The sequence below is a fragment of the Aythya ferina genome (genome assembly GCF_964211825.1).
Source record: "Aythya ferina genome assembly, chromosome: 1".
In the NCBI taxonomy this organism is placed as follows: domain Eukaryota; kingdom Metazoa; phylum Chordata; class Aves; order Anseriformes; family Anatidae; genus Aythya; species Aythya ferina.
The window spans coordinates 203,989,735-204,003,630 of record NC_140296.1 but is presented as its reverse complement, the minus strand read 5'-3'; the positions used below and the strand labels follow the sequence as shown (position 1 = coordinate 204,003,630).

At 53.4% G+C, this 13,896-nt stretch overlaps 1 protein-coding gene and 1 long non-coding RNA gene across 7 annotated transcripts in view; one reads left to right on the top strand and one right to left on the bottom strand.

Moving 5' to 3' along the window:
* Positions 1-11,528, top strand: part of PODXL (podocalyxin like) — a 43,042-nt gene extending 31,514 nt beyond the window's left edge. The window contains exons 4-9 of one of the 6 annotated variants that reach the window (XM_084512703.1): positions 129-194; positions 5,324-5,474; positions 6,098-6,159; positions 6,260-6,427; positions 7,050-7,106; positions 8,409-11,528. In XM_084512703.1, the coding sequence (XP_084368829.1) occupies positions 129-194; positions 5,324-5,474; positions 6,098-6,159; positions 6,260-6,427; positions 7,050-7,106; positions 8,409-8,600 (696 nt within the window). In that variant the 3' untranslated portion in view covers positions 8,601-11,528. Of the gene's footprint in view, positions 1-128; positions 195-5,323; positions 5,475-6,097; positions 6,160-6,259; positions 6,428-7,046; positions 7,107-8,405 lie in introns of all 6 variants that reach the window. The other 5 variants (XM_084512701.1, XM_084512702.1, XM_084512700.1 and 2 more) reach the window with 5 other exon arrangements.
* LOC311433535 lies at positions 10,745-12,220 on the bottom strand. The gene is made up of 2 exons (XR_014690809.1): positions 12,078-12,220; positions 10,745-11,744 (listed from the first exon to the last, which is right to left on the bottom strand). It is a non-coding gene; the product is annotated as an uncharacterized lncRNA (long non-coding RNA).
* Positions 12,221-13,896: the final 1,676 nt, after the last annotated feature.

Here is a 13,896-nt window from a genome sequence, read left to right as displayed (position 1 = left end):
CCCCCAAAAAGCAGATCAGGGCTTTGGTTGGGTTGGCTCATGGTTTGGGGCAGATTGTTGTATCAGTGGTCAATGGTCATTCAACCTATGCCAACAGTTTGACAGTTGCATTTCTTGCGTCTTTCCAGATCGTTTGTAAAGACCAGATCCAAGACACGTGGCCCATCATAAATCTGAAAGAAGCTAAAACCTGTGTAAGTAGCATCCTTTGGGATTTTTCTGTAGGATTAGCTGCTGGGCTGCTGTTAGTGATCAGCTGGCAAGCCGTGGCACTCTGAGCATGTGAGCCTACAAGAGATCACAGTAATTCGCTCAAAATAAGAGGGAAACACTTTTGGAATGTAAAATGGTAAATGCAAATCCAGACTCATCAGTATCACCCAGTGGGGGACATGGCAGGAACAGGAGAAACCCATGAGGACTTCATGTGGAGGGACCCACTCAGCCAGCCTAGGTCTCAGAACAGAGGCAATGGAAAGTTTTAGAGGGTGAAACCATCTTTCTTTAAAGCTAATGGGGAAGCATTGCCTTTGACTTCAGAGAGGCCTGAAGTTCACCCCAAAACTCAAAAAATAAATAAAAAAAAAATGTGAGGTCAACATCCAGCTACAGCGTGACAAAGAAGCACAGTAGGTGGGAGTCTGTTGTGTTTGATTTTTTTTTTGTGCTCCTTGATGCTAAATCAGCTCATAAATCCCTAAAGTAAGAGCAAAAACCTTTATTGCATTTGTTTCAAACCCTCTGTAGGATGAGTGAGTGGTAAGATGTATTTCCAAGGTAAGGGAAAGTCAAAAACCAACCCAAGAGTGTAGACCAAGACCCCTTTTCCTGGTGGGTACCCAAATTCTTGGTGTTTTTTTCTGAGGGATACCCACCTTCAGAAACATTAGTATGGAAACTATGGGTTTCCTGCAATAGGGAAGATGGAATTTATTAATAATTTATAAATAGGTTGAGTTTTTAGCTTTATGGCCAGGAGCAAGAGCCAATACCACACGGCTGGTGAGATCTTAAACGCTGGTGAGATCCTGACTGCTGTGCATTTGGGGTGTTTTAATGGTTTGGGGGTTATAATGGTCTGGGTTTTGGACCTCAGCACTGCCAGGGCAATGTAAGCACTGGGAAATTGTCACCCCAGGGCTGTTCTCATAGCTGATGCTTCACAGCATCAAGTAGCTGCTCAGGTTCATGAACCTCAGCAGGCCCCAGAGGGACTAGCGCTGACTTCACCGTATGGTGGCAAGATGCAAAGAGCAGTTTTATGAACCATAGTCCTAAAAACACTTGAGATACATACTGAGAGCAGCACAGTGGCTCCTACTGACCACAGCAGCTTTGAAATTCCCTGTGGCTTTTTGGTGGCCCTGCCTGGCAGCCCTGGAGAAGGTTTGTATCATCTCCCTCTAGCACCCGCTGAGCTCCTGGAAGATGGAAAGCCCCTGTGCTGCCATCTGATGGCCATCACCTTCCTGCTTCTGACACCAGAGGAAGCAATGATTTTTTTGGCCATGTTGCCCTGAATGATGAGGATGAGGATGCTCATGGCCTGGATGCTACAGCAGGAGAGCCCTTCCTGAAAGCATCCCCTTACCAGCCCCACGCAGTGCCCAAACCCACTGCCATGTCTGCCCTGGGAAAACATCTCACCAAATTTTTTATGGAATATATAAAAAATATGACATCAGATTGACCAAATCTAATTTTGGAGCCTAAAGCATCAAGGTGGCCGATGGTGTTTAAGGCTTTATTCCTCCTCCTGGGTGCAGTCTCACTGCGTGGAGCTGCTCCCCATCCCATGGCTTAGCTCGAGCTGTGCCACAGGGCTTTGTGGAAATGGGGCTGTAAGGCTGTGAAACGATGGTGCACGGGGATGCATCAGCAAGCTACAGGGTGAGCAGACATCACGGCTTGGCATCATCTGTGGTCCTCTCCAGGTATTCACTCCCTGGAGCTGGTGAGCCAGCACATCTCTCCCACTCTTTTCCTTGGATTCCCTTAGGCATGATAGTGATCAGCAGCCTCATTAGTGCTAAATGCCAATTGCATCCCGAAATGGCCACAGAAAGGGTGCATCCTCCCGTAGCATCAGTCCCCTCTTGCTTTCAGAACACCTCCCAGCCATTAACTTCCCGTTCGGTAAATTCCCAAAATCACATTAAATGTTATGCCTCCCTAGCTGAGCAACTAGCAGAGAAGTGGCACTATCTGGCTTCCCTGCTTTGTAGGTCCCATAAACAAGTCTCTAGCCAAAGCTTGACAGCAAAGTGAAAAAAAAAAAAAAAAAAAACTTTGCATTTTGCAGACCGTGGGAAAACAGGAAAGTGTGCGCTATAAGGAGAAGTGTTCCAGAAAGGGCTCGGATCCTGGGCCATGAAACGAGCCAGGATTGGGGCTGCATTGTGCTGAAAGCTCAGCCCCAGCTGGGTGAAGCATGGTGACGGTGATGCAGGGGTTGGGGGACGTGCCCATGTCCCACCTGGCAGAGGAGGGGGCAATGCGGGCATCCTCCCTGCTGCTGCGTTCTCCTGGAGCATCCTGTGCAGTGTGGGGACCCTGGCAAAAAAGGTTGGGGCTGAGCCTGAGAGCCATGGGTTCTGCACCTCAGTTTCTTAGCTTCAGTGAAGTCAAAAATTCAAAAGAAAATAGTTTATAAACTCTTAAAAAGAAAAAAAAATCTAGTTAGACGTCAGGTACCATGCAGGTGAGTGAAGGTCCTTTACAGGCTGCTCGGTTCCAACACCCTTCATTTTGGGGTGATGCTTTTAACTAGTGCTGAGGTCTTTGGTCCAGGTTGCCCCTTCTCCTTCCTTTGATTACAGCAGCATCTTAATGAGTTTCTTAATGAGGTTCGTTAGCTCGATGCTTTGCGTTATATAGGGTGACTTTCCTAAGGTCTAGCTCCTGTATCCTCAGCTGGGTTTTTGGTTGCTGCTTGGGGTGCTCCACCCCAAAACCCATTTGGTGCCATGGGAGGTGAGGATGCCAGGGGTGACCAAAGTCCCTGTGAGTTCCATCAGGGCCACAACGACCCCACGGCCACCTCCCAGGGCTCCTCCACCACATCCCCAGCTGGGACATGGGTATTCCCAGCTCGGAGGATACCAGGGGGGCACCACCACCTGCTCCAGCCAGCAAAACGCACGGCGAGACCCCCGTACCCCAACCTCTCTGACCTCTCCGGGCTCAGGACGGTCCCCAAGGGGCCACGGGACCCCGTGCCGAGCAGGGTCGTGCCCCCCACTCGCCCCACCCGGCTGTTTGTTGACTCAAGTGCCGTTACCTCACCCGGGGATGTTGGTTTTAGGTCCCCGCCAGTGTGGGAACCGGATCCGCGCCGCTCGGCAGCGCCTCTCAACTCCGGCCAAGGAATGCGAGCGGCTCCGGCGGGGAGAGGGCGCGAGGCCGGGGCACCACCGGGGCATCCCCCTGGTCCCCTTGCTGGGAAAGGGCAAATCCCTCCTGATCAGCACGTTATGGGGTGTAGGCATCGCTGGACAGCCAGCAGCAAAGCGGTTCGGGGCTCATCATCCTTAAAATGCAAGGGTTTATGCTCTCCGCCCACAAAAAAAAAAGAGTTTTAAAGGTTTTTGCTTCTTCATGGGGTGCCAGGAGGAGGAACAGTGCTGGGAACTGTAAGGGAAACCCCAGAGAAGGCTTTGCAGGGAGGCAGCAGAGAGGCTTTTAAGGCTGCTGCCAAACAGAAAGTGCTGTGCGTGCTCAGGGACCAAGAGCTGCAGGACGTGCAAAGCGTAGGAGCACAGCCCAGTGTCCGAGCAGGCTAAAAGCAGCACCCCGAGCCAGCCAAGGCCTCTCTGCCCTCCCCTGCTGCCTCATCCTGCTGCCTGCAGCTTTTTTTCCTGATGCTGCTGGGGATGCAGCCAGGACAGCTCGAAGGGAGAAGCTTTTTCCCCTTGTAAATGGAAAGGGAAAAATTCCCAGTGCCGAGCTCGCCCTCACGCTGCACCCAGGACCAGCCTTCCGCCCCACCACGTGCATCCTGGCTCTGCCGCCGCTTCCAGGGCTGCCTCCCAAATATTTTGATAATATGGGGTGAGATTCAGGGCTTTCCTTGACCAAGGGGACACTGGTGGCCGTCAGCACAAGCAGGACCTGGAGGGTTGCAGAGGGAGGAAGGTTGGAGGTGCTGGAACAGGCGGGAGCTGGGCTCTTCCCAGCCAGGGCAGCTCATTTCCAAAGGGTGTGCGTGGAAGATTTTTGCCTGCAGGATCTGTGCATGCAGGATCTGTGCACGTAGGACCTGGGCATGCAGCTCCCATGCACACAAGACTTGCACGTGCAGGATTTGTGCACACAGGTCTGTGCATGCAGCATCTCGGTGCAGGAGCCATGCGTGCAGCTCTCGTGGATGCAAGATTGTACCCACAGGATCCGTGCATGCACAGGAGCTCTGCGTGCAGCATCCCTGCAAACCAGACCTTGTGCATGCAGGAGCTGCCCGTGCAGGATTTGTGCATGCTGCTGTGCAGGATCTGAGCACACAACATCTCTGCATGCAGGCTGCAGAGCCATCAGATGTATTTTAGTGATCTCCCAGCTGCTGGAGAGCATCAGGCAGATGCAGAGGGTCTCAGGAGCACCCCAGAGGGGCCGAGGGCCCCATGCACCCCTTTGCAGTCATCCCTCCAGTCCCACCCAGCCTCACCCCTCCAGCGATGCTCCTGTTTATACAGAAGCCAACCCCTTTTTTAACTGTCTCCAGAACCCCAGGGAATGCCCAGGGGGTAGGAATGCAGCTGGTGGGAGGGATGCAGATGCCCCTGGGGCACCACAGCCCTGTCCTGTTCCCGCTGTGGCCTCAGTTCCCCACCCCGCTTCCCTCAGGGACCTGCTATTCCTGGAACACCAAAAGCTGCAGCTCGCAGATAAGACCAGCGCAGGGCCCCGGTGAGGAACGGCAGCCAAGAGCTCGGCTTTTCCTAAAGAAATGACTTTTGAACTTTTCCTGTTCCCTGGGAGGGCCAGCAGCAGCCGGACATGGAGGAGGAGGAGGAGGGATGGCTCCAGCTGCAACATCTGAAATCGCGGTCCCACGTTGTGCCAGGGGAGGCTTAGATTGGATTTCTTCACGGAGAGGGTGCTCAAGCAGCAGGATGGGCAGGAAATATTTAGGAGATGAGCAGAGGTGGCACCAAGGGATGTGGTTTAGCGATGGGACGTGGTGGGTCGGGGTGGTGGCTGGTGATCTCGAAGGTCCTCTCCATCCCCAGCCGTGCCATGACCCCGCCACTCTGGGGAAGGGGCTTGATGCTGCGGGTCTCTGGGTGCATGGGCGGCGGTGCCAAGCCCCTCTTTGTCCCCACAGACCGACTGGATGGCTGCCAGCAGAAATGAGTCCTTCTTCGAGCTCTTCTGCTCCATAGGGCGGCAGGCGTTCGACGTCCACAGGGACAAGTGCACTGTGACGCTGGCCTCCTCCACGCCCCAGCGCTGGGCCGTGCACGCGGTGGTGCACCGTGAGTGTGGCCCAAAACCCTGCTGTGGGGAGGGTTTGGGGGGGGGACACGGGTGTGGGGAGGCTCAGGGGGGTCTACCAGAGCCCGGTCAGGGTCTGCTTTCCTTGGGTTGCCCTTTCTCATGGGCTTGGGAGAGGCACAACAGATGAGTTTTGGTCATCAGTGCAGCCTTGAGCCCACCAGATCCCTCTCCTTGTCCACGGTAAATCAAAGTGGGGACCAGTCTCCAGCAGAAAAACACCTCCCACATCCTCAAAACCCAGTGCCCAGCTCCAATCCTTCCCCAAAAGACCACGGAGGGGATCTTCTTGGCCATGTCTGAGCCCTTGGGGTAAATCCAGCTCTGCCCATGGGTGTTTGCACAGGGGACAGTGGGGACAAGCCACCAGCCCTCCCCATGTGGGCTTTGACCCATCCCCAAAATGACACCCGAGGGAGGGAAGCCTGGACCTTTCCCCCATAGCTCCCTTGATGAGACTTCCAGGAGCGATTTGGGTCTTTTTGGCTGGCTTTAGAGGGACCCTCAAGGTCCCTCCATGGGGCTCCTCCCCTGAGCAGGAGGTGGTGGCACAACCCATCCCCTCTCCATCCCCGTGCTCACTGCAGCTTCTGCCTTCCCCCAGGCCTTTTACACCCCGAAGACGTCTTCGAGGAGCTGAAGGAGAAGAGGAACGAGCTCGAGAAGGTAAGCAGCTCCCCAGGCACGGTGTGGGGACGTCCCCGAAGGAGGCTGGCACGGGGTGGCCACCCCACTTGGGATCCTGACCCCGTCCTTCCCTCCACAGCTGGGTATCGTCAACGTCACCTACCTCAACCAGGAGATGGAGGAGGAGGTGAAGGACCAGTTCAGCACGCCCCTCATCATCACCATCATCACCCTGGCCTGCTCCCTGCTGCTGGTGGCGGCCATCTACGGCTGCTGCCACCAGCGCTTCTCCCAAAAGAAGAACCAGGTGAGGTGGGAGGAGGGATGGGACGGGCACCCCGAGACAAATCCCTGCCCCAGGGGCACCTCGGGGAGGCGAGGAGCACCCAAGCTGCTCCTCTGCTGGTGGAGACCTCCCTGCTGGTGCCGCTCGAGGGGCTGCCATCCAAAATCTCAATGCAAGGTGCCCAGATGCCACAGGTGCTTTTGGGATGGGGACCAAGGGCAACCACCAGGGCAGCTGAGCAGCGTCCTCAGGTCCAGGCATAATTTTGATGAGGCTTTCTCAACCCAAATCCGTCCCCTCCAAACCCATCCCCTCCTCCTCTTCACCTTCCCACCCCAAAAAGTAAAAAAAGATCGATCACGAAAAATAAATATGGCACCAAAGGAGAAGGGAAGCATGGGGACAGGTTTTTTTTCCAACTGCTTGCTTAGGAAGTCAAAAGCATTTCTCCTTTTTTTTTTGCATTTGTTTTTTTTTGGACGCTTTTTCCATTTTTATTTTTTTTAAATTTCGCTCCTGCTGCTTTTCAAAAATGACTTGAAAGTTTTGTTGTGTTGTGTTTTTTTTTTTTTCCCTTTTATTTTTCTCCCTTCCCTCCCCCCCTTTTCAAACCCTGCTGTTGTTTCACCTTGGAAATAAGCAGCACATCCACCCTGACCTCCCCGGGTTTGATGATGGACGTGCCATCCTGATCTTTAATGTGAGTTAAATTCAACGCAGGGGTGGGTGCTGCATCTGTAACCCCCCCAGCTCCCCAGCTTTCGCCCCCCCGTGATGGTTGGCAGCTTTTAACAAGACTAAAGCCTACTAAAGCCCAGCTTGGAAGCCCCCTGCCCCTCGCTGTGGGTGCCAACACCACGGTGGGGAGAGAGCACTGCCTGAGCATCCCTCAACCTGGGGGGTTTTTACCAGCATCCCTCAACCTGGGAGGGTTTTACCAGCATCCCTGGACCTAGGGGGGGTTTACCAGCATCCCCCCCAAACCTTGAGGGCTCAGGGTCCCCCCCCTGCTTCCAAGCATCCCCTCCAGCTCCGCCGCCCGCTCCTGCAGTGCCTGCTCGCGCCGAGCCCTCTGGTTTCGCTTCTCCACCCTTTTCCCTTCCCAGTGTTTGTTAGGAGCAATGCAGCAGCTGTATGGCCAGGAGGACACACACAGAAAACCCTAAAAAAATAAGAGAGGGAACGCAGGAGTCTGTAAACACAGCCCCTGTAAATCCCCAGGGGTTGGGATGGGGCTGAAGGAGCCACCCGTGGTGAATTGAGATTGGGATGAGGTGGGGATGCTGCTGGCAGTGGAGATGAAAGGAAAGCACCCACAGGGCTGGGATTAGTGTGGATCCGAGCACCAGGTGATTCAGTGCCTGATTCATCCCTGAATCAGCCCTTTCTGAGGAGGGGGAGATGATGCCCCAGCCAAAATTGTGCATAGGCACAGGGAAGGAGAGGGGGCTTCTCCACCAGGAGCTCTCCAGGACAGGGCACGGGAGTGATGCTGATACAGGGAGAGATGGACTGGTGGCATCTGCAAGCTGGGAGATGTCAGGGGGGTGAAAGGAGAATAAAAATAAAGGGACAAAGCAGGCAGAAAGGGGAGCTGGGGAGGCAGGAGCAGGGATGCAGGGTTGGGGTGAGCTGAGGATGCTCAGCCTTCGGTGCTGGCCTCCTCCCAAGGTTGTGTGACGTGGGGACACAGCCACATCACCCCAGCTGCCCTCGGGGAGGTTTTCTGCAGGTCTCTGGCTGCTCTCGCCCCCCCTTCCACCACCGGCAGCCTCTGCCTCCAGCCCTGTGCTCCCCCCTCGCTGCGCCAGCGCTGCCTGCAGCCCCCAGCCCCTGCTGCCCCATGGAGCCTCCCTCCACGAGCAGCAGCCTCGTCGGGCTGGGAGGCTGCAAATACTGCCAGGGGAGGACCTGAAGGGGCATGTAGGGCACGGACGAGCTCTTCCTCACCTTTTTTTTTTATTATTTTTATTTTTTCTGGGTTTTCTCTTCCTCGCAGCAGCGCCTGACGGAGGAGCTGCAGACGATGGAGAACGGCTACCACGACAACCCCACGCTGGAGGTGATGGAGACCTGCTCGGAGATGCAGGAGAAGAAGGTGAACCTCAACGGGGAGCTGGGCGACAGCTGGATCGTCCCTCTCGACACCATCATGAAGGAAGACCTGGAGGAAGAGGAGGACACGCATCTATAGGATACGGAACTTGATCCCGCAAGAAACAACCCCCCAGAAACCCCCAACTCCCCTTAAAAAAAAAAATAACCACAACCCCCCCATACACACGCACAATTCCAAAACAAGGCAAAATTCCCAGAAAATCCCTCGTGAGCTCATCACAGCCACCAGGTGGGGTGCAGGATGGCAGGGGGAGGGATGCGAGCAAAGAGCTCCATGGTTACCACAGCACCCGCATCGGGACGAGCGGCTCCGTCACCCATGGGTGCTCCTCGGGACCAACCCCACGGGACGGCTTTGCTGCCCTGCTCTCCTCCAAGCAGGGATGCCCGAGGTTTTTTTTCCCAGCAGGGATGCTGCGTTCCCTCCCATCCATCCAAAAGCAGCCTCCAGCTACTGAGTGACCCCAAAAATAAAAAGAAACACCACGAGGATGGGAACCGGAGCGCAGCCCCCGACAGCAAACCTGGAAACCAGAGCTCCAAAATTCCTCCAGCCCATGGTGTTTAATCATCACCCTGCCCTCCCCTACACCCTTCCCTTGCAGAACGCCCAGGTATGGAGCAGGAGGAGCCAAACCAGCCCCTTTGCTCCCTTTCCAGCCAGTTCCCATCCCTGCCGAGCTGATGGATGAAAACGCGCCACGGCCGCGCTTTGGGGCACAAGCAAATGCCCGGGGATGCCAAATCCCACCCTGCCTTCAGCTGCCCCACAACGGGCTCCAGGGCTGGGGCAATTTCTTGTTTCAGACCAGGAGAGGTGACGGGAAGGATGCAGCAGATTTTGCTTTAATGTTAAAGGGAGAGGAAAAGGAATCACTCCTTGATTTCATCCTTCCGAGGAAGAGTTTAACGAGACCTGGAGCGGTGCCCGATCGCCAGCCCAGGCACACAGTTATGAGTTGTGTTGGTTTTATTTTGCTGAAAAGGAGCCCAGCCCAGCTCTGCGGCTGGATTTACCTCTGGAAGCATCTGCTCACCTGCCAGGAACGCTGCAGCAGCACCACACATCCTCTGCCAGGGCTGGTGGCAACGTGCACGGCGATTTTTGGGGGGTCACGGTGTCCTGCGTGAGCTGCAGAAGAGAGAAAAGAGCAGCAGAAGCGTGAGCCAGGTGGCTCGGGGGCAGCTTTCCACCCCCCCAGCCCTTGGTGTTTCCTCCCCACGAGGCTGATCAGTTCAATCCACATCCTCAAGCTTCTCCTTTCTTCTTGAGCAAGCGGCCGAAGGAGCAGCGATGCGCAGAGCAGCCTCCAGCTCAGCTCACCAAGCCTCATCCCACAGCCCTCAGTCTCCTCTCAAGGGCTCCTTTCGAAATAAATCTTTAGAGGGGGGCAAAAATCTGAGCAGAAAGTGGCTGGACTGAGGCATTCCTGGTTTTCCCAGCTCCTCGCTGGGTCTGGAGGGATGGGGAGGTTGCAGAGCTCAGGATGGAGCACAGCACCCATGCAGGGTCCTCCTGCCTTGCTCCCATCACGGCCTGGAGGTTTCCTTCGGGTTAACACCACGGGGACCCCTTCCCGTGGCTGTCCCCGAAGCTGGGTAAAGCAGAAGGGATGGCAGATGCCTCGTGTCCTCTGGGCCAGCTCTTCTCCCTTCGCTCCTGCACTGACGGACAGTTGGAAGCGTTCGAGCCTGTTTTTGTATCTGTTTTTGTCTGTAAATAACTCCTGCTGCCCATTAGCGATGTACTCAGCGCACTTCACTTATCACCTGTGCACCGCACTACGGGGAAGTGATTTTGGAGGGGGGGGAAAAAAAAAATCAGAGAAAAAAAAAAAAAAAAGAGGAAAAAAAAAAAAAAAGCTAAAGGCCAATCTGGGAGGGGACCAAAAACTCGCCACGAAGCAGGAAAACGCCTCCCTGCAGGAGCTGGACAGCCCAGGGCCGGTGCCTCCGCACGGGTGGCAGCGAGCTCGGCTCCTTAACATCCCAACAAGCCTTAACGAACCCTTAATGAAGCTCGCAGCTGCTTCCCGGATCGAGTGCCCAAAATCAACGACCTCGTGGCTCGGTCCTCGGCGGCCAGCAGAAGCCCAGGATCCCCTTCCCGGGGCAGAGATGCCAAAGTGCTTTAAGGAGTCAGGTCCAAAGACTTTCCAAGAGAACCCTACAAAGGCTTGAGGTCAAGCAACCTTAAAATCTTTCAGAGCAGAGACCGGTGGAGATATCGACTGCTCGGCAAGTGCTTATAGTGATTTATATTTGAATAGGAATTGTACATTTATTTATTTTTCCAGACACCATATTTTTAAACCACTAATATTTTATAGTAGATCTTCCTTCCCCTATTTAAAGAACTATTTCCTTGGAAAAAGAAAGAAAAAAAAAAAAGAAGAAAAAAAAAACAGTAAGTTTTTATGTTGGTAACATTCTTTTTTTTGCAAAAACAAATAAAATAAATCAGGTAGGAAATGCAGCGACGAGCATCTTTGGCCTTAATACTTCCCTTCGTAGACCGTAGCCATAACTGTTAGACCAAAAAAAAAAAAAAAAGAAGAAAAAAAAAATAATAATCTCCCCAGGCATTTCCTCCCTCCCTGCCCCTCTCCCCTCTTCCCCTGGCTTCTCTCCTCTTCCCCTACCACAGCTTTAAGGTGGGAGCCGCCGTGCGAAGCGATGGGGACTCGTTGCCTCCTGGCGAGCCTTTGGGATGCTCTCGCAAGGAGACGTCTCCACTCGCAGACCCTCCGGGAGGGTGGATATAGGTTTAGGATCAGTTTTCTCCCGCTCACGGCGCCGTGGCCCCGCCGAGGAGGACGCAGCCACCGAGCCCCGCACGCCTCCCGCGGCTCTCGCCGTTGCCTCCGGCGGGGACAGGAGTCTGACGTACACTGGAATTTAACCGAGGATTTAACTGGATCGCGGAGATTCTTCTGGCATTTTCCTACAAATATATATATTTTGAGAGCATCATGTATTTCTGTCAATAAAGGTTCGTATGGAACAGGCTGGTTTCTTGGCTGGGGGAACGGCGGGTGCTGGGTGGGGGGCTGGTGCAGGGTTTGGGCTCCAGGACCAGCAGGGCTGCTACAGTTTTGAGCTCGTTTGGAGACCCAGCGCAGGTTTTGGACGGTCCCACCAGCAGGAAGATGTTAAAACATTGGGATGAGCAGGAGGAAAATCAGCCCAGGCCTTCAGGGATGCCCAGCTTGCATTTCTGCTGTGCCAAAAAAAAAAAAAAAAAAAAAAGCAGGATAGTGATGAAGACCTGCCCTTAATTAAGGGGAAGAAACCCAAAAGGGAGGGATGCTCAGCTGGTGGGGGTGAGGCAGCCCCATCGCAGCCTGTTGGAGTCCCCAGTGCCTTTAAAAGACCCCAGAAGGCCAGCCAAATCTATGCTAAGCACCGCAGTGCCAGCATGTGCATGGTGTGCAACTATCTGAGGTCGAGATGCCCAGGTAGCCAAAGCAGCTACAGCATTCATGGGTACCTCTGAGCAAGGAGGAAAGGGGGAGACGCCCAATTAGTGCCCCTAATTCTGCATTTTGCCCACCTCACAGCTGGGTCAGGCTGCGAAAGCAAAGCTGGTGACCCCGTGCCAAGCATCCTCCAAAGGAGGGACAGCCCGCAGCGTTTCCATTTGCCTCCAGGTGCCCAAAATAAAACACTTTGGTTTTGTTCTAGGTTGGATGGAGCAAGTTTCCAATTATGCAAGGGGGAGAGGAAAAAAAAAAAAAAAAAAAAGAATTTAAGTATTAAAAGCCAGTGTTTTGCATCAGCCTCTGTTCCAGCTGCCCGTTCATCCCCGGTTTCACAGCTCCGGCACTGCTCGTACGAGGTGCTCGCGGCTCCTTTTCCACCCTTGGAAGCAAGCGCTGTTAGAACAGATCTAAGATAAACACCCCTGCTAGCATATACATTTTTATTAAGAAAAATGAACAAAATACATTCTCTCCGTATGTACATTACATACAACGTAACTACAGTAGGTGTTCCTCGCAGTGCTCGTCCACTCGGGTACAGCATGAGGCTCGCACGTCAACCCAGCAAGGACCAAAGGTGACTTAATTACGCCAAGGAAGCAAATGAACAGCCCAGGCTGGACAGAAATAACCCATTTAGCTGGAAGGGGCAGGATGGGGAATCACCATAGCCCAGGAATTAAGTTTGCACCCACCAGGTGCATTTGTTTAACCGAGCTCTTTGCTCTGGCTGAAGGTATCCCCAGCATCCCATCACTTCTCGCTGGAAAATACAGCTTTGGTGGTTAGGAACAGCTCCTACTTGCTAGGTTTTTTTGTTTTCCAGCACCACAGCTTCAGAAGTGAAGGTGCTTGGCCTGTCAAAACATCAACGGGAAGGAGAGAGAGGGAGGAAGGCTAAGGAGGAGGAGGAAGCGAGGAAATTCAGCATCCCCTGCTGGTGTCCCTTTCCACTTACCAGGGCAGACAAGAGGGGAAATTAAGTCAAGCCACTGCCTTGCAGCTGAGGAAGCAGAGATTGATAAAAAGACACTTGCCTCTTAAGAGCTGAGATTGGTGTTGTGTTGTTTTGTTTTCTAGGCTTCAAAAAAAGTCACTTTTCAGCCTCAAAGTAGGTTCTTCAGTGAACAGACCCGGTCACACGCTGCAGCACTTTTCTACGCCATGAAATATGAATTGATTCAATCCCTTGGGCAGCTTGTCACAAAGTCAGGTTATTTAAAGTTTATTTTCTCATCACTGGGGAGAAAAACCTGCCCACTGGTATTTGGGAAGTTGAGATGACTGCAACCACTGGGGTCACCGTTTTGGTCTGGCCTTCCCACTATCACATTAATTAAAAATGTAGCTGAAATTCCCTTAATCACCCCACAAGAAAGCTGAGAGCATTTTTAGGTTCTAACAAGCTTTTAAGGCCAGGAGATGTGGTCTGATAGTTGATCGTGCTGCACAGCCCCGATATATTTAGGAGTTTGAGCCCAGTTGGCTTCTCCTTCAAATTGCTGCAGAGGGACTTGGGGGGGACAGGGGATGGGGACGGGACCTTAGGAAAGTTTATTCAACGCTTTTCTCTCTCTGATGCTGGTGGGGCTAAAGCCCAGGGTGAAGCTCCAGGACTACAAGATGTGGTACAAGACCAGGATCTATTTGAAAGGGAACCAGAGGATCCAAGTCACGTGAAAAAAAACTTGCACAAAATATCAGAGCTGCCCAAGAACCTTCAATTTCTTCCACAAAAGAGAAATCATGCCCTAAACATGCGCTCTCACGAGCTACTACTGCATTATCCAAGTCCACTTCCCCCTCTATCCTGCTACACAGGGAAATAAAAGACTCCCCAGCTACCTGCTGCTTGTCTACAGCGGTAAAAGATTCAGGATTATGCAAGTG